At 44.2% G+C, this 23,364-nt stretch overlaps 1 protein-coding gene across 5 annotated transcripts in view; it reads left to right on the plus strand.

Annotated features, from left to right (window-relative positions):
- The window catches only part of PRSS12 (serine protease 12), a 174,689-nt gene that overhangs the window by 73,824 nt on the left and 77,501 nt on the right, over nucleotides 1-23,364 (plus strand). For all 5 annotated transcript variants that reach the window (XM_029571667.1, XM_029618548.1, XM_029619297.1 and 2 more), the window contains 2 exons: nucleotides 2,489-2,685; nucleotides 22,961-23,102. In XM_029571667.1, the coding sequence (XP_029427527.1) occupies nucleotides 2,489-2,685; nucleotides 22,961-23,102 (339 nt within the window). The remainder of the gene's footprint in view (nucleotides 1-2,488; nucleotides 2,686-22,960; nucleotides 23,103-23,364) is intronic.

The following is a 23,364-nucleotide window of genomic DNA, read 5'->3' on the forward strand; positions in this document are numbered from 1 at the left end:
GCGATATTTATCTCTGCGATGCGACAGGCCGCCCATTTGAATAAACACACCCCTTTTGTTTATCGCGTGCGTTATTCACGTGGTAAACATAGCATTTTGATGAATCTAAGCCTCAGTTTGTACCTAAGGCAACGGAGAGTAAAGTGACTTGCCCAGAAGGACTGAACTTCATAATCTGGGTAAACAAATAGGCGTGGGGGTAGCTTGCTTATTACGGCGGTTACCACCCTAAACCAATTAAGCCTGATACATCACTTTGAATGCATAAACAGCATTGCTCTTTGCTTCAACGGTAGGGGGAAGTGAGGAAAACAGGATTTACATTCAGACAACATCCAACAAGGCATTGATCTATGCAGTCTGGGTAACCAAGCATCGGGGTAACTTGCTTGATGCGGCAGTTACTACCCTTAACCATTAAGCCTTATGCTTCACTTTTGATGCAACTCCAACATTACTCTCTACATCAATGACCGGGGATGGCAGGAAATTTGAATCAAACAGTTACCAACAAGGGCCTTGAACTTGGTGGTCGGTGAAACAGCTAAGTATGGGAAAATAAGTGTGGGAGCTTGCTGGGCAGACTGGATGGGCCGATTGGTCTTTTTCTCCCGTCATTTCTATATGTGTCTATGTTTCTATAAGGATCGGCAGTGGGATTTGAACTTTGGTTTCCCTGTTTTTTGTTTTTTTAAATACCTTGATAGTTCATGGAAACTAAAAGTGGGTTAAAAGAATTTAAAAATAAATACATCAATTTATTAAGAAAATTGTTAAAAACTATTGAGGCTGTAAATGAGACAATCAGGGGTTAAGATTTAAAAGCAGCCTAAAAAAATGGGGTTTTAGACGGGATTTAAATAAGGCAAGAGAGGGAGCAGGACGCTCCAGCTATTCCAAGCACGTGGTACAGCAGATGGAAAGCATGGAGTCAGGAACTGGCATGGATAGGAGCGACTTGCCTGATAAACGTGGCTCACAAGTAGTGGTGCAGGGAGAGATAAGAGAAGAGAGGTAGTGAGGAGCTGCAGCTGGAAGGCTTTTTAGATACGAGGAGCTTAAACTGTAAGTGGGAATGGATAAGGTACCAATGTACTGACTTGAGAAGAGGGGTTTCATGGGTGTAATGACTTTACTAAACGCTAGGTGGATCTCTGCATTAAAAAGATGTGCATGCGCTGAAACATACATGTGCACTTTCAGAGTGGTGATATGCATCTCCCGCTGCAAGGCTTATAAAATATTAGCATACGTTTAGATGCTTTCACAGCAAAATCATAAAATGATTTCAAAGTTATAAGTAGTAAAAACTCACAAAAACAGTAAAGCAATAATACACTTGATCATCAGACACAAATATTAAAAGATTCTTTATTCAAATGTCAAAACATAAAAATGAAACATCAAGACAGAATAATACAAAATTCAAACTAATTCATACACATTGAAAACCACAAAAATAATCTAAAGACTCATAAATTAATAACATGAAAAACATACACCTATACTAACTGAAAGCCCCAAAAAAACAACTATGTATAAAAACATACAAAAAAGCAAAGAAAAAATAGTATATATTTATATACACACCCACAGGGCAATGAACATAGAAATGTACAAAAAAAAATTCAAGAAAAGTAAAAAGGGAAAAAATATTTAAAAAGGAAAGAGAAAAAGAGAAAAAAAGAAAAGATCATCAAAACAGAGCCTTGAAGAAGGGTTGTGTCTTGATGATGTCAATAGGCTATCTGGCAGATTATTGAAGATTTATTATTCAGCTTTAGATTGGTTGAGTACTCTTTTGCCTTTTTAAACCTTTTTTGAAGAAAGATTTTTTTCTTTTTGTTTCCCTTTTTCCTTTTGTCAAATTTTTTCCCCTTTTTATTTTTGTTGAATTTTTTATTTTTTTGTACATTTGTGTTGGTAGTGTTCCTTGACCTGTATATATGTGTGTGTATGTGTAGTTACTTTGTGAGTCTTTAGATGATGATTGTGATTTAGTTTGATTTTTGTGTTATGCTGTTTAGATGTTTCATTTTTGTTATGCTTTGACATTTGAATCTTTTGGTATTTTTCTGGAATGATTTAGTGTATGGCTTTCCTTGTGTTTCTGTAACTTTAGATGCACCTTCTTATACATATACTCTATGTGCCAGCTCAGGCACACTATTGAAAATTACCCCCTTAGTTTCTTTATATTTCTATTTATCATTAAGTTTTGCCACTTTGTCATTCTTTGTTTTCTCTGTTTTATGGCTGTAGTGCCTCTCCTCTTTCTGCTTTGCAAAGTAGAAGCTGTTTTGGGAAGCAGTCCTGTCTGCAGTCTTATTTTTTTTGCAGGCTTGCTTGCTGAGCCCCTCCTGCTGCTCCTGACTAAACACTCAGCAGTTTCTCCTTTTCTCCGCACTGTGTCGTTTCCCAAGGAGATAAAGACATCTCCCTCATCCTTTGCAAGAACAGAGTTCTGAGCATGTTTTCGTCCCCCCAGGTATGGAAAGAGCTTTCTGGACGGCCACTCTGAAGGAATTCCAGGCCCCATTTGGTTGGATGATGTCAGCTGTTCAGGCCAGGAGTCCTCCATCCTGCAGTGCTCCAGGCGAGAGTGGGGCAAGCATGACTGCAGCCATGCGGAGGACGTGAAGCTTACCTGCTATCCAGACAATGCTGATCACAGGATCTCGCTGGGTACGTTCAGTCCTGGGTGTCGAAAAAATGCCTGGCTGCAGGGTATGGGCAATAGAGGGTCTCTCCAGCGAATAAACAAGTTAGAATTTTTGTATTGTTTGTATTTTTAGTCAGTCAATAAGGTAGCAGTAGGTAGTGTGTTTATTTTTAAAAGTCTGCAGAACTGAGTGTTCTCCAGACTTTTAAAGAGTTGAGTGCTTGTATTGAAAAAAAAAAAAACCCCACAAAAAAAAAAAGTAGCCAGAAGCTAAAAATAAGCTAGGAGCAGTGTATACCTAAGTAAAAAAGTTGAATAGTTCAGCTCAGTTACTCACCTTGGAAAGGTGTTGAGGTAGTGTGATTAGGTTTGAATAGGGACCAACATTTGTTAATCAAGGGAGCAGTGAGTCACTCAGGCTGACTAACTGAAGTTAGACTGTTTGGATTTCCCAACCCTCCCACCCCAAGCTCATCCCTTAATTTATAGGCAGGTGCCAATTTCACAAAAAAAAACCCCCAAAATCAACAAAAACTTTATTGAGAATTCGATCAGACCCCAGTAGGCCACTACCAGACACATAGTGAACTCACTAATACATTTAAAGGAAGTTAGACACATTCCTACTCCCATAGCAATCTAAAACTTAACTAGGAACTGATCAAAATTGAGATGAAGGCAGCAGTCCAGCAGCAAGAGGGGGGCTTCCCAGTCTTTTGCATCGAGTGTCACATGTATGATTTTTTACCCACCGGTGAGAAATTGTACATGTGCATGTGATGCAAAGAGCTCCTGGCTCTCAGAGAACGAGTCCGATCTCTGGAGGCTAGAGTGGCAGACCTGGAGGAGCTGAGGCAGACAGAGAGGTATATAGATGAGACCTTCAGGGACATAGTAGTCCAGTCCCAACTTCAGACTGGCAGCCCTGGTGCTGCCTTGGAGGAAGAAGGTCTCATGATGGGAGAGCATCAACCAGATGCAGCAGGAAAGGATCCTGTAGCAAGGACCTGATCTCCAGGTGATGCATTGTCCTTTCGCACTGAGGATATCTCCCCAAGGCCTACTGCCCAGGAGGGAAGGGTTAGGTTGGCCGTCATAGTTGGTGATTCGATTATTAGGAATGTAGATAGCTGGGTGGCGGGTGGGCGTGAGGATCGCCTGGTAACTTGCCTACCTGGTGCGAAGGTGGCGGACCTCATGCATCACCTAGATAGGATTTTAGACAGTGCTGGGGAGGAGCCGGCTGTCGTGGTACACGTGGGCACCAACGACATAGGAAAATGTGGGAGGGAGGTTCTGGAAGCCAAATTTAGGCTCTTAGGTAGAAAGCTTAAATCCAGAACCTCCAGGGTAGCATTCTCTGAAATGCTCCCTGTTCCACGCGCAGGTCACCAGAGGCAGGCAGAGCTCCGGAGTCTCAATGCGTGGATGAGACGATGGTGCAAGGAAGAGGGATTCAGTTTTGTTAGGAACTGGGGAACCTTTTGGAGAAGGGGGAGTCTCTTCCGAAGGGATGGGCTCCACCTTAACCAGGGTGGAACCAGACTGCTGGCGCTAACCTTTAAAAAGGAGATAGAGCAGCTTTTAAACTAGAACAAAGGGGAAAGCCGACAGTCGCTCAGCAGCAATGGTTCGGAGAGAAGTATCTTTAAAGGATACTAATGATGCATTAGAATTAGGGCATCCCGACAGTGAGGTTCCAATAATAAGAAAAGTAGTCCAAGTGCCTGTAACTAAAACCTCACCTGAGCTAAAAAATTCTAACTTATCCCTATCAATTAAAAAGCAGAACAAAAATACAAACTTTGAAATGTTTGTATGCTAATGCCAGATGGGAGAATTAGAATGTATAGTAGTAAATGATGACAGACTTCAGGCCTCATTTTCCAATATCACAGTGGTAATGCATGAGAGGGTGTGTCCTATGCAAATAAGGCATGTTTCATGCAGTGGGGAAACATTGGAGAGAGAGAGAGAGAGAGAGAGAGAGAGAGAGAGAGAGAGAGAGAGAGAGAGAGAGAGAGAGAGAGATCGATCCTATAATGTCTATGCCCTAGACAGGTATTTGTATCCCTATGAGAGGCCCACCTAGTAACTCGAGGTGGGGATTAGGTAAGAATGTAGGGGGTTGGGGCCACTTTCACATTCCACGTGAGACGTACGAACAGAACAGTGGTCTCTTGTGAAGATTTGAAGGCCTTCGGAGTGAGGAAACTCACTCCAAGATGAGATTTGGACAATGTTCTCTCCACCTAGCTTGATGGACACTCTACCTGGGCAACAACAAGCTAGGTGGAGAGAACGTTGCCCAAATCTCTTCTTGGAGTGAGTTTCCTCACTCCGACGGCCAGCAAATCTTCACTAGAGACCACTGTTCTTTCCATAGGTCTCATGTTGAATGTGAAAGTGGCCCACAACCCCCTATGCTCATACCTAATCCCCACCTCGAGTTACTAGGTGGCCCTCCCATAGGGATACAAATACCTGTCTAGGGCATAGGCATTATAGGAAGTCTCTCTCTCTCTCTCTCTCTCTCTCTCTCTCTCTCTCTCTCTCTCTCTCTCTCTCTCTCTCTCTCTCTCTCTCTCTCTCTCTCTCTCTCTCTCTCTCTCTCTCTCTCTCTCTCTCTCTCTCTCTCTCTATTACAAATTTGCATATCACATTAGTGTGATTTGCAAATTTATCACATGCAGTAACTCCCTTTGAAAATGAGGCCCTAAATTGGCATCTAAGAGACATGGTGGAAAGAGGATAACCAATGGGACGGTGCTATACCAGGGTACAAATTATATCGCAATGACAGAGAGGAGCACTCGGGAGGAGGTGTGGCACTTTATGTCCAGGATGGCATAGAGTCCAACAGGATAAACATCCTGCATGAGACTAAATACAAAATTGAATCTTTATGGGTAGAAATCCCTTGTGTGTTGGGGAAGACTATAGTGATAGGAGTATACTACCATCCACCTGGTCAAGATGGTGAAATGCTAAGAGAAATTAGGGAAGCTAACCAAATTGGTAGTGCAGTAATAATGGGAGACTTCAATTACCCCAATATAGACTGGGTAAATGTATCATCAGGTCACACTAGAGAGATAATGTTCTTGGATGGAATAAATGATAGCTTTATGGAGCAATTGGTTCAGGAACCGACAAGAGAGGGAGCAATTTTAGATCTAATTCTCAGTGGAGCACAGGACTTGGTGAGAGAGGTAACGGTGGTGGGGCCGCTTGGCAATAGTGATCATAATATGATCAAATTTGATTTAATGACTGGAAAAGGAACAGTGTGCAAATCCAAGGCTCTCGTGCTAAACTTTCAAAAGGGAAACTTTGATAAAATGAGAAAAATTGTTAGAAAAAAACTGAAAGGAGCAGCTACAAAAGTAAAAAATGTCCAAGAGGCGTGGTCATCGTTAAAAAATACCACTCTAGAAGCACAGTCCAGATGTATTCCACACATTAAGAAAGGTGGAAAGAAGGCAAAACGATTACCGGCATGGTTAAAAGGGGAGGTGAAAGAAGCTATTTTAGCCAAAAGATCTTCATTCAAAAATTGGAAGAAGGATCCAACAGAAGAAAATAGGATAAAGCATAAACATTGGCAAGTTAAATGTAAGACATTGATAAGACAGGCTAAGAGAGAATTTGAAAAGAAGTTGGCTGTAGAGGCAAAAACTCACAGTAAAAACTTTTTAAAATATATCCGAAGCAGAAAGCCTGTGAGGGAGTCAGTTGGACCGTTAGATGATCGAGGGGTTAAAGGGGCACTTAGAGAGGATAAGGCCATCGCGGAAAGATTAAATGATTTCTTTGCTTCGGTGTTTACTGAAGAGGATGTTGGGGAGGTACCCATAATGGAGAAGGTTTTCATGGGTAATGATTCAGATGGACTGAATCAAATCATGGTGAACCTAGAAGAGGTGGTAGGCCTGATTGACAAAGTGAAGAGTAGTAAATCACCTGGACCCGATGGTATACACCCCAGAGTTCTGAAGGAACTAAAAAATGAAATTTCAGACCTATTAGTAAAAATTTGTAACTTATCATTAAAATCATCCATTGTACCTGAAGACTGGAGGATAGCAAATGTAACCCCAATATTTAAAAAGGGCTCCAGGGGCGATCCGGGAAACTACAGACCGGTTAGCCTGACTTCATTGCCAGGAAAAATAGTAGAAAGTGTTCTAAACATCAAAATCACAGAACATATAGAAAGACATGGTTTAATGGAACAAAGTGAGCATGGCTTTACCCAGGGCAAGTCTTGCCTCACAAATCTGCTTCACTTTTTGAAGGAGTTAATAAACATGTGGATAAAGGTGAACCGGTAGATATAGTATACTTGGATTTTCAGAAGGCGTTTGACAAAGTTCCTCATGAGAGGCTTCTAGGAAAAGTAAAAAGTCATGGGATAGGTGGCGATGTCCTTTCGTGGATTGCAAACTGGCTAAAAGACAGGAAACAGAGAGTAGGATTAAATGGGCAATTTTCTCAGTGGAAGGGAGTGGACAGTGGAGTGCCTCAGGGATCTGTATTGGGACCCTTACTTTTCAATATATTTATAAATAATCTGGAAAGAAATACGACAAGTGAGATAATCAAATTTGCAGATGACACAAAATTGTTCAGAGTAGTTAAATCACAAGCAGATTGTGATAAATTGCAGGATGACCTTGTGAGACTGGAAAATTGGGCATCCAAATGGCAGATGAAATTTAATGTGGATAAGTGCAAGGTGATGCATATAGGGAAAAATAACCCATGCTATAATTACACAATGTTGGGTTCCATATTAGGTGCTACAACCCAAGAAAGAGATCTAGGCGTCATAGTGGATAACACATTGAAATCGTCGGTACAGTGTGCTGCGGCAGTCAAAAAAGCAAACAATGTTGGGAATTATTAGAAAGGGAATGGTGAATAAAACGGAAAATGTCATAATGCCTCTGTATCGCTCCATGGTGAGACCGCACCTTGAATATTGTGTACAATTCTGGTCGCCGCATCTCAAAAAAGATATAATTGCGATGGAGAAGGTACAGAGAAGGATTACCAAAATGATAAGGGGAATGGAACAACTCCCCTATGAGGAAAGACTAAAGAGGTTAGGACTTTTCAGCTTGGAGAAGAGACGACTGAGGGGGGATATGATAGAGGTGTTTAAAATCATGAGAGGTCTAGAATGGGTAGATGTGAATCGGTTATTTACTCTTTTGGATAGTAGAAAGACTAGGGGGCACTCCATGAAGTTAGCATGGGGCACATTTAAAACTAATCGGAGAAAGTTCTTTTTTACTCAACGCACAATTAAACTCTGGAATTTGTTGCCAGAGGATGTGGTTCGTGCAGTTAGTGAGCTGTGTTTAAAAAAGGATTGGATAAGTTCTTGGAGGAGAAGTCCATTACCTGCTATTAAGTTCACTCAGAGAATAGCCACTGCCATTAGCAATGGTAACATGGAATGGACTTAGTGTTTGGGTACTTGCCAGGTTCTTATGGCCTGGATTGGCCACTGTTGGAAACAGGATGCTGGGCTTGATGGACCCTTGGTCTGACCCAGTATGGCATCTTCTTATGTTCCAAATACCAGTGTGTGACCTTAAATTCAACGCTATGCAGGTGGTCTTGCACTGCTTACAGTGGGCACTTTCTCACCCATTCTTTGGGTGTGAAATAGGTGGATGTAGGGCAGGCAGGAGCCTCAGGCTGTGCAGGCAGCTGTATAGGATAATGAATGACTCTGTGAGGCGTGCTGAGTCACGCAAGCCTGGGGCCTGCTTTCAGACGTCTCATCCCTACCCTATACACAGTTGGCGCTTCCAAGATGTTTGCAGAACTGCTCAGCGGGATTCCTTCTGAAACGTGGCGACAGGGCCTTTCAAAGAATGGGGGATTCCTTCTGAAACGTGGCGGCAGGGCCTCTCAAAGAATGGGGGATTCCTTCTGAAACGTGGCGGCAGGGCCTGTTAAAGAATGGGGGATTCCTTCTGAAACGTGGCGGCAGGGCCTCTCAAGGAATGGGGGATTCCTTCTGAAACGAGGCGGCAGGGCCACTCAAGGAATGGGGGATTCCTTCTGAAACGTGGCGACAGGGCCTCTCAAGGAATGGAGCCCTGGGCACAGAATCAGAGGAAGGTGTTTCAGGTTTCACCTACGTTCTCCAGGTTTATTTCTTCTGCAGGCTGCCTATTTTCTTTGACTTTAATCTAAACCTGACTTGGATAAGGAGCAATAGCTTACAGGCGCTCAGACTTGTTCAGCTGGCAGCCGTGGGCAGGAAGTTGTTGTTTTTCTGCGGTTGGCGTAGTTGCAGGGACCCATGGGGTTCTTGGGGCATTATCCGATCTCTCGCACACAAGTCTCTGACCCCAGGGCTGGGTTCTTTCATTGGCGGGGGGGGGGGGGGGGGGGGGGGGGGAGGAATCTTGCCCCCAGGGCCCCGGGCAGCAGGGGTGAAACTGTCTCTTTCCATCTTTAAGGATGTGAGTGCCAATGACCACACAGGAGACTCTGGGTCAGTGTCCAAACCACTCACAGCTCACGTTGGCGCTAGGAATGACAGGGAATTCAGTCCTCAGTTTCTTCTCTATCTCTGCCAGGGTCTCTCTACCAGGGCGAGGGAAACTCCCTCCAGCCATGGACAGCTAAGGGTCCCATGTGGACAGGGGAAGAAACCCCCCACAAAACTGGCAAGAAGATGGCAAAATTCAATCTTTGCACAGAGTCCCAGCGTCTTGATGGAGGTCCTCAGAATGGTCTTACTCACAGTTCTGCTATGAAGCCTGATGAAGTGGTCACAAATGCAGTTCTACAGGCCGTCTCCCTCTTTATCTCTGGATCTTTTGCAGAGAAAAGATGCAGCTGGAACACCTCCATTCTCACAATATTCCTGCTGCAGGGCAGCAAGGGAGAAGCAAAATCTGCCTCCCAGGTCTTCCAACTCAAAAACATTTCCCCAAATGAGTCCAAACACTGGAATCCACTTGCAGCAGGTCAGCACCAGGCCATCACCCTCGGACTGAGGGTATAGAGGGCAGAGTCTTCCCCATAATCTCTCTCCAGGCCAGAAACCTGGGGTCTCACAAGGCTTCCTACAAGTAAGGCAAAAGTCCCAATAACACAACCCGGAAGTCAAACCCAATCAGCCTAGGAGTGGGCTGGAAAGGCAGCTTCCCAAGGACAACAGGCTGGAATACCTGAGTGCCAGAGGGAGGCCTAAAAACAGGTGCAAACCTCAGGCTGCACTGCCCCAGACTCTCTAGGAGACAACTACTTTTATACCACATGGGGATGGCCATCCCAGCACTCTCAGTACCCAATGCTGCCTCCCCTAACTTACTAGCAAGGCCTTTCCTAGCTCAAAGAACTAATGAGGGCCTTGCTGGTAATGAACCTAAAAGGTCATTTCAAGAAAATAGTTGGTTAAGGCCTGGAAAAATCTAAAATGTCGGAAAAGTGATGTAGCTTTACCCATCAATGACGACAAATACGAAAGCAACCTACAAAAGGGAGAGCTCTTAGCCCCATCTCAGCTGTCTGAGATAAATATTGAGACAGATGAAAGAACATGGAAGGGAAGAAGAGCCAGGAAATGCAGCAGTGCATAGAGTTTCACCCACGAACGAGGAGCACATGAGAGGAGAACAATCGAAAGCTCTTCATATCTTTAGGGAACAAGGGTGAAGCAACCATGGTCTCCTGACGATGGCGAGCCAGTTCCTGCCATTAAAGTCATGCTGGATTACTTCGTATATTAGTGAGTGACATAAGTGTAGGTTTTCAGACGAGTCTATGAAATGTTCTGACTTTGCACTTTACTTGTAATTATTCTTTTGCAAACTCTGCCAGGCTCCCTCACCCATCCGTGTGTCATCATGTCTTCCTCATACGTCAGAGACGAGGAGTGCGGCAGCATTCACAGGTTCCCAGCAATATCAGGGGGCCTTCTGCTGTGGCTCCTCACCCACTGCCCGAGCTCCCTCACGCATGGGAATGTGGCACTGCTGCCCTGTCTAAAGTACAAAGCTCTCCGCTGACAAAATCAGCCCGAATGTGTCACTACTGAGCTTTCCGACTCCTAGAAACAGAGAGTATAATGGCAGATAAGGCCCATCTCCTCTGCCCAACTTCTTTCTTTGTGCAACACTGTTGACCCCTCTCGATCTCTGGGAATCCTCTGTGCTTGTCCCAGGCTTCTTTGAATTCTGTTACTGGTTTAGTCTCCACCACCTCCCCGGGAGGCCGTTCTGTGCCCCCACCACCGTTCTCCCTGAAGAGAACTTTTCTGCTCTTATTGCCAAGTCTGTCCCCTCACAGCCTCTTATCAGGATCACTTCTTCTAGAGCCAGTCTTTCCTGTGAAGAAGTGGTGCTTCTTGTGCCTCAATAGCTCTGCGATATTTGAACGTGGCTCTCAACTCCCTGTCTCCTTTTCTCCAGGGTAGACATTAAGTCTCATCTCCTATGCCTTTTAGTACAGGCCCCTCTTCATTTTAGTTGCCTCTCTCTGCACTACCTGCAGCCTTTCTACAAGTGAACATAATGTTCTAGGTGAGATCTCACATTATCATCACCACCTTTTTCTGCTGGTTATGCCTCTCACAACGCACCCACACATCACTCTGGATCCGGCCATTGCCTTAGCTCACTGTTTTGCTGTCTTGAGATCATCAGACGCTGTCACCCTGAGATGTCTCTCCCGGTTGGTGCACATCAGAATTTCCAAGCTCTCTGACTCCTGATAACAAGGCACTGCTGATTTCCCTGAAGCCAAGCTCTGAGCCACAGATGGATAATATTAGGGAGCACCATGTGGGATCGATCTCCCATGCGTAGGGCATTCCTCTGCTCTGGGATCTCTACCAGGAAAGAAAGATGTTTTCCTGAGTAGGAGAGCTGTGCCCTTCTCAGAACAGTGGCTATGTGATTACATTATGGGAACGGCTTGTGCCTCAGTCACGATCTGTTCTGCCCTGAAATACATATTAATGTTAAGTAGAAGGAGGAAGGAGTAGGTGTTGTGGCATGCTGCGAGCAGGGTTTCATGTTTACAGCGCTATTAAACTGACATCTTAGCCTGAAACATTATTCCACCCTACAGAAAAAAAAAAAAATCAAAATGCTACAGATGTTAAGTTTTCCACAATGTTGTGGGCTTGCCGCAAATGATTTACTTGCCTTTGGGGTCACACAGGCAGTGATTATGTGGGACTTTGACAGCTATGGTTGACTTCCTTGAATGGAGACAAAGTGAAATATAGTCTGTGCCTGCTGTCTGCTCAGACACGAGCCACCTGCGTAACCTGAGCTCCATTACATTTCCCATGGGATCTTCACCCTCAGAGCTCTCAGGCTGTGCTTTTTAGAGTTCATGCGAGAATAACAGAACGATTAACTAAGCAGAGTATGTTTAGTCTATTACCAACATCCTGGATCTTCAGGCTTAAGCCATGGTAAGACGAGGCCACGGGGAACCTATTTACACTGTCCAGAGTAATCGTTCCTTAGTTACTGGAAAGAAGTTTGTTTTTAAGATTAGATGATGATGTGTCTGGGAGTTGGGTGGACTCCTGAGAATCCTAGGATCATGTTCAGTCTTTACTGCTAGCTTTAGACAAGTCCTTTCATTTCCCTGTGCTTTGAGCTCTGAGTTTGATGCTTCTGCTGTCTCGCTGTGTGACTTTGGAGAGGTCACGTAATGTCCCTCTGCCACTGACTCCCTCAGAAAGTTTGAGGAGTGGTTGAGGGCTTGGTTCTACGTTTCAGTGCAAGAAAGTGAAGAGTCATGCACTGAAGTGCGGAAATCAAAAGGTGCAGCATGTGATAGGGGAGGCAGAGGAGAGAGATCTCAATGCAATGAGGTGATGGCAGGAACCTCAGGGATGCTAGACTACATAAGGAGAGGCATAACCACTAGAAAAAGAAGGTGATAGTACATTTATACGGGGTGTTGGAAAGACCGCACATAGAAACATAGAAATGACAGCAGAAAAGGACAAATGGTGCATCCAGGCTGCCCAGCAAGCTTCCCATGGTAGTATCTGCCGTGCCATGCAGGTTACCCCCATGTGTCAGTCAGTGCTGCTTGACGGGCTTTGCTTATGGACTTGGCTGTAGAAGCAGTCCTGGGTTTTTATTTCCTTAATGTCTGCGCGTCAGTACCCCGGACTGTAAAAAGTCATGGCTCTTGTTGGTTGTCCCTGAATCCAAATTTCTTTCCCTCCACCCCCACATCCTCCTTTGAACCAGAGAGCAATGTTGCAGTTGCATCGAAAAGCAAAAGATAGTAATCCATATCTCCTGTTAAGGGGAGTAACTGCTACTCTGTTCAGCTTACTCCCATGCTTCTCAGTTTCCCAAACCGTAAACGTCGGGGCCATTGTTGTTGTTGTCTAAATCCAATTCCCCTTTTCCCCTGCCATTGAAGAAGAGAACAATGTTGGAGTTGCATCAAACGTATCAAGGCTTATTGGTTAAGGGTGGTAACCGCTGCACCATAGAAACATAGAAACATAGAAATGACGGCAGAAGAAGACCAAACGGCCCATCCAGTCTGCCCAGCAAGCTACGCAGTTTATCCATTTTTATTTTTTTTTTATCTTCCCCCCCACATCTTTTTTTCTCCCCCTCCCCCGTCACTATTGGCTTCCAGCACCCTCCGGCCCCAATTCCCTTCCACCCCTCCACCAATGCAGAGAGCAGTGCCGTATCCGCATCCCAATGAACATCCAGTTCAATCAGGGGTAGCAACTGCCACAATAAACGGCCACACCCCTGCCCCATACTCTTACCCACCTCTGTTTTGCTTGTTTGTTTTTTGTTTTTTTGTTTTTGTTTTTTTGTTTTTTGTTTTTTTGGAGATGGCAGCCCTCCAACCTTCCGCTCCGTGAAGGTGGAACACAAACCACTGGCATCCCGCTCCGTGAATGCCTCTGTGGCTACTGCCGCTCCGTGCAGTATTTTGCTGCCTGAAGGTGGAACAACTACTTGCCACTGGCATCCCGCTCCGTGAATGCCTCTGTGGCTACTGCCGCTCCGTGCAGTGTTTTACCACCTCCTCTATATTTATGCCCACTAGACTTGATGGATCCACAGTGTTTATCCCACGCCCCTTTGAAGTCTTTCACAGTTTTAGACTTCACCACTTCCTCCGGAAGGGCATTCCAGGCATCCACCACCCTTTCCGTGAAGAAATACTTCCTGACATTGGTTCTTAGTCTTCCTCCCCGGAGCCTCAGCTCGTGACCTCTGGTTCTGCTGATTTTTTTCCGTCTGAAAAGGTTTGTCGTTGTCTTTGGATCATTAAAGTTTTTCAAGTATCTGAAAGTCTGAATCATATCACCCCTGCTCCTCCTTTCCTCCAGGGTGTACATATTTAGATTCTTCAATCTCTCCTCGTACGTCATCCGATGAAGATCCTCCACCTTCTTGGTTGCCCTTCTCTGTACCGCTTCCATCTTGTCTTTGTTTCTTTGTAGATACGGTCTCCAGAACTGAACACAGTACTCCAGGTGAGGCCTCACCAAGGACCTGTACAAGGGAATAATCACTTCCCTTTTCTTACTCGATATTCCTCTCTCTATGCAGCCCAGCATTCTTCTGGCTTTTGCTATCGCCTTGTCACATTGTTTCGCAGACTTCATATCATTAGACACTATCACCCCAAGGTCCCTCTCCTGCTCCGTGCACATCAGCCTTTCCCCCCCCATCGAATACAGTTCATTTGGATTTCCACTCCCCATATGCATGACTTTGCACTTCTTGGCATTGAATCTCAGCTGCCATATCTTCGACCACTCTTCCAGTTTCCTTAAATCCCGTCTCATTCTCTCCACTCCTTCCGGCGTGTCCACTCTGTTGCAGATCTTAGTGTCATCCGCAAAAAGACAAACCTTACCTTCTATCCCGTCCGCAATGTCGCTCACAAAGATATTGAACAGGACCGGTCCCAAAACCGATCCTTGTGGTACACCACTTAAAACCGCTCTCTCTTCAGAGAAAGTTCCGTTTACCATCACACATTGTCTTCTGTCCGTCAACCAATTTGCAATCCAGGTCACCACCTCGGCCCTCACTCCTAAGCTTCTCGTTTTATTCACCAGTCTCCTGTGCGGAACCGTATCAAAAGCTTTGCTGAAATCCAAGTAGATGACATCGAGCGCTCTTCCTTGATCCAATTCTTTGGTTACCCAGTCAAAAAAGTCAATCAGATTTGTCTGACAGGATCTTCCCCTGGTGAATCCATGTTGCCTCTGGTCCATTAATTCTCCTGACTGTAGATAGTTCACTATTCTCTCTTTCAGCAGTGACTCCATTACTTTTCCCACCACCGAAGTGAGGCTAACCGGTCTGTAGTTGCCAGCCTCCTCCCTGTTCCCACTCTTGTGAAGCGGGACCACCACCGCTCTTCTCCAATCTCTTGGTACCACTCCTGTTTCTAGGGATCTATTGAACAGGTCACACAGCGGACCCGCCAGAACATCTCTGAGCTCCCTCAGTATCCTTGGATGAATCCCATCAGGCCCCATAGCTTTCTCCACTTTCAGATTCTTTAGCTCTTCCCATACATTTTCTACTGTAAAAGGATTTTCATCTATTCCACTTCCCTCCAGTTTCTTGTTGTGTAGAGATGGTCCTTCTCCAGGGTCTTCTTTAGTGAACACAGAGCTGAAGTATTCGTTTAATATTTCTGCCATTTCTTCATCTCTCTCCACACATTGATCATTACCACCTTTCAATTTCACTATACCACTTTGGACCTTTCTCTTTTCGCTGATGTATCTGAAAAATGTTTTGTCACCATTTTTTATCTCCTTGGCAATCCTCTCTTCCGCTTGACTTTTTGCCAACTTGATTAATTTCTTCGTCTCCCTCAGTTGAAACAAATATTCTTCTTTGTGCTCCTCCCTTTGGGATCTTTTGTATTTTTTGAATGCTGTTCTTTTAGCTTTAATTTTGTCAGCCACCTCCTTTGAGAACCAGATAGGTTTCAATTTTCTTTTGCTTTTCTTTACATTTCTAACATATAGAGCAGTTGCCTTGGTGATTGCTCCTTTTAGATTGGTCCACTGCTGATCCACATCTCTTTCATTCTCCCATCCTTTTAGTTCTTCCTCCAGGTACTTCCCCATTTCCTCAAAGTCTGTGTTTTTGAACTGTAAAACTCGGGTCTTTGTGGTTCTTTTCCCTATTCTTTTAGTGATATTAAACCATATCGTTTGATCACTGGTGCTGAGGTGGGTGCCCACCTGGACATCGGAGACATTATCTCCATTAGTGAGCACTAAGTCGAGTATAGCTCCTTCTCTCGTGGGTTCCAACACCATTTGTTTGAACAAAGTTACTTGCATGGCATCCACTATCGCTCTACTAAACACCAGGTCACCCCCTGCACGCTTATCTCATTTTCGTCCCCTAGCCTTTAGAGATCCACAGTGTTTATCCTATGCCCCTTTGAATTCTTTGACTGTTCTCTTCTTCACCACCTCCTCTGGAAGGGCATTCCAGGCCTCAGCCTCCCTCTCCATGAAGAAATATTTCCTGATGTTGTTGGTTCTGAGTCGTCCCTCCTGGAGTTTCATTTCGTGACCCCTCGGTTCTATTCTCTTTCAAATGGAAAAGGTTTGAACTCCATACATCATTGAAACCTTTTAGGTATCTGAAGGTCTGTATCATATCCCCCCTGCACCTCCTCTCTTCCAGGATTTACATATTGAGATCCTTCAGCCTCTCCTCGTAGGTCTTCTGATACAGAGCCCACACCATTTTGGTTGCCCTTCCTGGACCGCCTCCATCCTGGCTCTGTCTCTTTGGAGATATGGTCTCCAGAACTGAGCACAGTACTCCAGGTGAGGCCTCACCAAGGACCTGTACAAGGGGATCATCACCTCCATTTTCTTACTGGTTATTCCTCTCTCTAGGCAGCCCAGCATTCTTCTGCTTTTAGCTATCATCTTGTCACATTGCTTCACCACCTTCAGATCATCAGACACTATCACTCCAAGGTCACTCTCCCAGTCTGTGTGGAATAGTCTTTCATCCCCCATCACATACTGCTCTTTTGGATTATCACACCCCAGATGCATGATGCTGTACGTTTTGGCACTGAATCTCAGCTGCCAAATTTTCAACCACTCTTCAAGCTTCCTTAAATCACTTTTCATTCTCTCTACTTCAGGCTTGTCCACTCTGTTGCAGATCTTAGTATCATCCGTAAATAGACAAACTTTACTTTCTAACCCTTCCACAATGTCGCTCACAAAGATATTGAACAGAACCGGTCCCAACACTGATCCCTGTGGCATTCTGCTTAATATGGCTCTCTCTTCAGAGTGGATTCCATTTACCATCACACGCTGTCTCCTATTACTCAGCCAGTTTGTAATCCACATCACTACCTTAGCACTCACTCCCAGGCTTCTTATTTTATTCATAAGCCTCCTGCATGGGACCATTTCAAAAGTTTTGCTAAAATCCAAGTAGATCACATTGAGCACATTTCCTCAATCCAATTCTCTCATCACCCAATCAAAAAAGTCAGATTTGTCTGACACCTGGAGTTATGTGTCCAATTCTGGATGAATTACCTCAAAAAAGGTGTGGACAGTGGAGGTAGGCGAGAATTCTAGAACAAGAGGTCATGATAACAGGTTCAGAAGGGAAAGATGCTGGAGTAACAACAGAAAATATTTCTTCACAGAAAGGGTGATGAATGCAAGGAATTGTTTGCCATGAATGTATCATAGCCGACTCCGCTGGGGACAAGGAAGGCCAGGGACTAGGTAGAGCATACCTGGGAGGCTGAGTGGTCTGCAGCTGCCATTCATGGTGATTTGAGTCCTTGGGTGTAGGGAGCTGCCAGGACTGCTAGATGAGAGCAGGAAGAAGATGGACTAAAGACCAGGACCAGAGCAGGAAGTGGAATCATAGCCAAAGACCAAGATCAGAGCTAGAAGAAGGAGCATAGTCGAAGGCCAGGGCTGGAGCGGGGACCAGGAATCAGGAACATGGCTGTTATGGGCTTCCACAGAACCAACTCTGTATTGACTGTTGAAGAAGCAAAGGTGTGGCAGGCTGGAGCTCCCTATATACAGTTGCTATTTGGGCCACATGTAATGCTGGTCCAGTAGGGAGCCTTTAGAGGTGGGTTTCTCTGACTTTGCTTCACTTGACATTTATTAGAGGACCCTCTGTGATTCAAAGTTCATGTGGCTCTACTGCAAGATCCCCTAATCATAAATATCTAGGGCTACAGGTTCAGTCCCAACTGCCCTTCCTAGGGCTCTCCATTGTGGCTTTTCTGGGTGTTCCTGTTAAAATTTGGCCATCAGTTCTTTTATGTGAATATTTTGGGCAGGTTCCTAACTGCCATCCTCAGGGTCATCCCTTTCCAGTGCTCTGATAATCCTGGCATCCAGAATCTGATGGATAATAAACTCTTGATGCCCTGTCACCGTGACTGGCACTGGAGGAAGGGGCTGTCTTCCTGGGAAAGGATTACCTTTATAAAGCTTCAGAAGGGTCCCAGGGAACGTTGGCCGAATATACGTAGATTACCTGGAAGATGAATTCTGTCCCCTATACTTCTGCTCGAGCTTACTTGACAGTCTCTTGCTCCTTTTGTGCCTTGTGGAGAACCAGACATTGCCCCCTACTGGGGGGCTTCCTGGCGATGCCTATCTGCAAATTTATTCTGTGAATTCTTAACCTGTTTCGATTCACTTTGCACATGTAACTCTATTAAAGGATTTATGCACTGTGCCGCTGCATGGACTCTGGTCGGCCGAGCCTTCCCTGAGTGGATTGGGGGTAATTACCATAGCTTGCAAAAAGTGGGGAGCTTTTAGTTGCCGAGTGCTCAGAGTTATTATATGCAAATTCTGCTCTGGGGGTAACTGCATCCAGCTTGTGTGATGCAAGTTACAGAATTACTGGAGATACTGCTCCAGAGACCGATATAGCTGTTCTGTCTACCCGTCAGACTGCAGGTGATATGCTGACAACAAATGGAAACCGAAGGGTGAATAATCCATCAAACAATAGCAAAATTCACCAGTACTTCATAGATATATTTTTTCAGTATTACTTTTCATAAAAATAAATGTTTTGTCCCCTTGTTTGTTTGTTTTTATTTTATGTGTTGGTTTTTATATATCAACATTCGTCGGAACATCCTGCCGGTTTACCTTGTAACAAATTAACAAGAGAGAGAAATACAATAAACAGGGATGGGGAAGGAGGAGAGAGGACAGCAGTAGGAAGGATAGGGAAAGAGAGGAATTTGATAGGAACATTCGAAGAATATAAATTAACAATAAACAATATGTACAGGTGGGCTGGTAGGTACCAGACCATTGATGGCAGTGAGAGGGATGGGGGGAGGGAGGGACAGGGTAGGATAAGCTTAGAGTGGAGGAGGGGAACTTATAACAACAGTATTTAGGAGTCTTTGCTAGGGGGAAGAAAAGGGGAGAAAGAGGAGAGGCAGATAGGAGGAGGGGAGAGAGAGTGGGCTAAGGGGTTGGATTGCAAGTTTACAACATTTTACAATTTTCTGTGGGCCAAATTTACTCAACACAAGTCCACTGCCACCACTATCTTGGCCTTCCCTTGTGAAGGTGGCAAAATGGTGATAAAATCCAATGATACCCATTCCCATGGTATTGGTAATATCATAAGTAATCCATGACGACAATGACATGGTACCTTGCTCCAGACGCATACTTCACAAGACGTGACATACTCAGTTACATCTCCGATCCATCCCAGCCACCAAAATTCATAGCCAATTATTCCTTAGTTTTGTGACAACCAGGATGACTAGCTAATGGGGAATCGCGGCAACTATGAAGGACTTCCAAGAGTGATATGCCTTCAAGTGCATAGAGTCTATCCTTTCTATAAAGAAAAACTTCTTGTTGACGCCATACCATAGCCGTTTCTCCTTTTTCCAGTTCCTGCAACCGGACCCATGCAAACTCATCCTGCTGCAGGTTCCCACATATTATCTCCATCAGATCAGAATTTCTGTTCTGCAGATTCTTCCCCCTTCTCTCCAGGACAAAGCATCTGCCTTACTGTTCATGGAGCCTGGTTGGTATATTAGTATGAAATCAAACACTTGGGATCCTGCCAGGTACTTGTGACCTGGATTGGCCACTGTTGGAAACAGGATGCTGGGCTTCATGGACCTTTAGTGTGACCCAATAAGAAAAATCTTTTGTACTTATATACAAACTAGGAAAAGAAAAACAACTGTACTTGCCTGGAATTCCTATTGTGCATAGTCTTTAAGAATTTTACAATTTTGTGGTCTGTGAAAACCTGGATTTGGTGACAGGCCTCCTTCTAGAAGGTGACGCTGTTCTTCAAAGGCAATTTTTATAGCCAAAAGTTCCTTGCCATAGACATGGTAATTCTTCTCAGCAGCGGTAAGCGGTAAGGCACATGGGTGAAAGAGGTCTCCTCCTTTGCAATAGTATAGCCCAATAGCCACGCTCGATGCATCAGCCTCCACTATAAATGGATGCTGTGACTCTGGGTGCACTAAGTTCAGGGCAGTCAAAAAAACCTTCCTTCTTCAGCTGATCAAATGCCAATTGCTATTTGTGAGTCCACTTGAAAGATGTACCCTTCTTAAGATCCTCCATTAATGGAGTCATCAATTTCGAAAAGCCCAGGATAAAACATCGGTAAAAGTTTGTGAATCCCAGAAAGTATTTGGTTTCCTTAATATTTTTTCAGGATAAGCCATTGGGCCACTGTGCTGATCTTACTGGGGTCCATCTGTATTATTTTGGGCAAAACTATGTGTTACAGGAACTCCATCGATCACTTGTCAAATTCATATTTCTTGAACTTGGCATACAATTTCAGTTTTTGGAGATGGTCTAGGACCTGCCAGACCCCATTAGTCATGCTCTTCCAGGTCTTCATAAAATATCAAGATGTCATCCAGATAAATAATTACACTGTGATCTAACATGTCATGAAATATTTAATTCACCCAGTTTTGAAAAGTAGCAGGAGCATTTCTTAAACCAAACAGCATCACCAGATATTCAATGTGGCCATAGCACATTTGAAATGCCATCTTCCATTTATCTCCATCCCTAATCTGGACAGGATTATATGCTCCCCTCAGCCTGAGAATTTGGGCCACCTGGAGGCATTCCAGCAGTTCATTTATAAGAAGCAGAGGGTAGTGGTACTAATTGTTATGGTGTTCAAGACTCAGTGGTCAGTACATGGCTCAAAGGTGCTGACCTTCTTGGGTACTCATCCTGGTCATGTCGAATGTGGAATAAAACCTTTCTGCAGGTTTTCCTTCAGATGTTCCCAAAGGGCATTTAGTTTTAGCTCTGACAAAGAATAGATTCTTCCAAAAGGGATTTCTGCATACTTTTCTGGCAGTTGTCCAATCCCATCTTTGAGACCCAGACAGCACAAATGGCCCTGTTTCTGTTCTTTGACCCTACTTCCTAGATGTCTTCATTGGGCATGCAGTTCTGCTTGCTATATTGTGATGTGAAAAAATTCTCCTATTCCCCCTATTATCATTAGTACTAATTGAATGTGACCATGATAATAGGCATCATGAATAAATTGCTTTCACAAATATTTGCTCTCTGCCTTATAGGTAATCATAGGTCATTGTGAATCCCAACATGTAATATTTTTTGAAAAATGTTTGCAAGTAAAAATTGTCCATATTATTAATTATAAACAACCATTTAACAGTTCTTGTATGTTTCCAAATGCTGGTATTTATCTATCTTCTAATATGAATACTTTGAATGAACTGAAAAAAAACAAAAATTCACACACAAGCTCTAAGCTTTTTCCTACCTTTTGGTTAGCTTTTTATAACACACACACAAACTGTAAGCTTTTTCCTACATTTTGACTAGCTTTTTTATAACAAGCACACAAACTCTAAGCTTAATACTACCTTTTGGCTAGCTTTTTTTTTTTTTTTTTAACAAACACCCCCCCCCCCCCAATAATTTACCTCTCCCAAAACCTTTTAAGATTTATAATTTCCCAAAGCAATACTTACCGATCCTCTTCAGCCACTAGCAAGATGTTCCTCTCCTCTCAGTCATAGGCCAGATTGACACTGCTCCATAGCCCAACCTTGGTTTTGGTTTGATCCAAGCTATCATGTCCAGGGAAAGGCCACGCAGCTAGACAGGGTATATATGGGAGCCTGGGTGGTCTGCCTCCAGCAGCCGTCATTCTTTGTGGGTTGAGCCCTTGGGTGAAGGCTGCTGCCAGGCCTGTCAGGTAAGAGCAGGAGCCAAGATGGATTGAAGTCTAGGACTGGGGCAGGAAGTGGAAATGTAGCTCAAGATCAAAACTGGAGCCAGAATCAGGAACATAATTGAAGGCCATGACTGGATCAGGAATCAGGAATGCAGGAACATGGCAAGGGAACATGTTAATATGAAGTAAACTCTGTGTTGACTGCTGGACAACAAAGAGATGGAAGGCTGGAGCTCCTTATACGCAGCTGTCTATTTGGGACACACCTAATGCTGGTCCAATTGGGGCCTCCTGAGGCAGGTCTCCCTAACTATGCTTTGCTTGATATTTACTGGAGGAGTGTTACTGATTTAGAGTCCCTATGGCTCCACTAAAGGTCCTCTGTTCTTCAACATCCAGGGCTGCAGGTTTGATCCCTACTGCCCTTGACAAAGTATGGTACTTATCTACTGTCATATTCTATGTTTCAATGTGACTTTAGATGAATGGCTATATTTCCCTCAGTCTCTGGACTCTGTGTAAATGACTTCCTTTCTCTGTGGAGGAGACTCCCTTTGAGCATTCAACTTTCTAGGTGTCATGTCAGTGGAAAGTCAAGAGGACAAAATTTAAAGTAATGAAGATCAGTATTTGAATCCAAAGAGTTAATTTGAAAGTGAAAGAAATAATATCTCAGAAGCAAACATTTCTATTTTGTACACTATTCACACTAGTATAGTTGTTAGTGCTCCTCAGTGTGTTGCCTTGCACAATCATGCATGGCTTTCATTAACTATAGCTGAAAGAAGCAGAGCAGACAACCAGAAGACAGATACTTGTGAGCCCAGACCATCTGGCTGGGCTTACCACTCCTTTTGCTGCTGAAGGGGACAATGGCAGGTCCCCTAGTTGTAGCACCAGTAGAGTGCTGCCTATGTGTTCATTCAGTCACCCCATTCTCTCTGCTTCCTTTCCACCTGATCCTTGTCCATTGAAACCAGAAGACCCCTTGCTTCTGCTACCCCTATGCACTGACAGCTACGGCTTCCCACAGGTCCTCCCATCCGGCTGATGGACGGCGAAACCAGGAAGGAAGGTCGAGTGGAAATTTCCATCAATGGACAGTGGGGGACAATCTGTGATGATGGCTGGACAGACAAGGATGCTACTGTGGTCTGTAGGCAGCTTGGTTACAGGTAAGTCAGTGCATGGAACAAAGTCTACCCTGACTAGTTACAATGGTGTATTGGTTGTATTCTGTTGTCTGTATATCTGACATTCTTAGATAAATAACAGGACCATGCCAAGTTTATCTGTAAAGTATAACTTCATTGTAGATTGTCCAAAGCATTTAATAGGAACTAATTCAGTATAGCAAAATAGTGTAATATAGAGCTGATTTATTAAGGTCTGTATGGACAGTGCCAGAGTCTCCAGATGTACATTATATGCACATTT

Source organism: Rhinatrema bivittatum, chromosome 1 (assembly GCF_901001135.1).
Source record: "Rhinatrema bivittatum chromosome 1, aRhiBiv1.1, whole genome shotgun sequence".
Taxonomy (NCBI): domain Eukaryota; kingdom Metazoa; phylum Chordata; class Amphibia; order Gymnophiona; family Rhinatrematidae; genus Rhinatrema; species Rhinatrema bivittatum.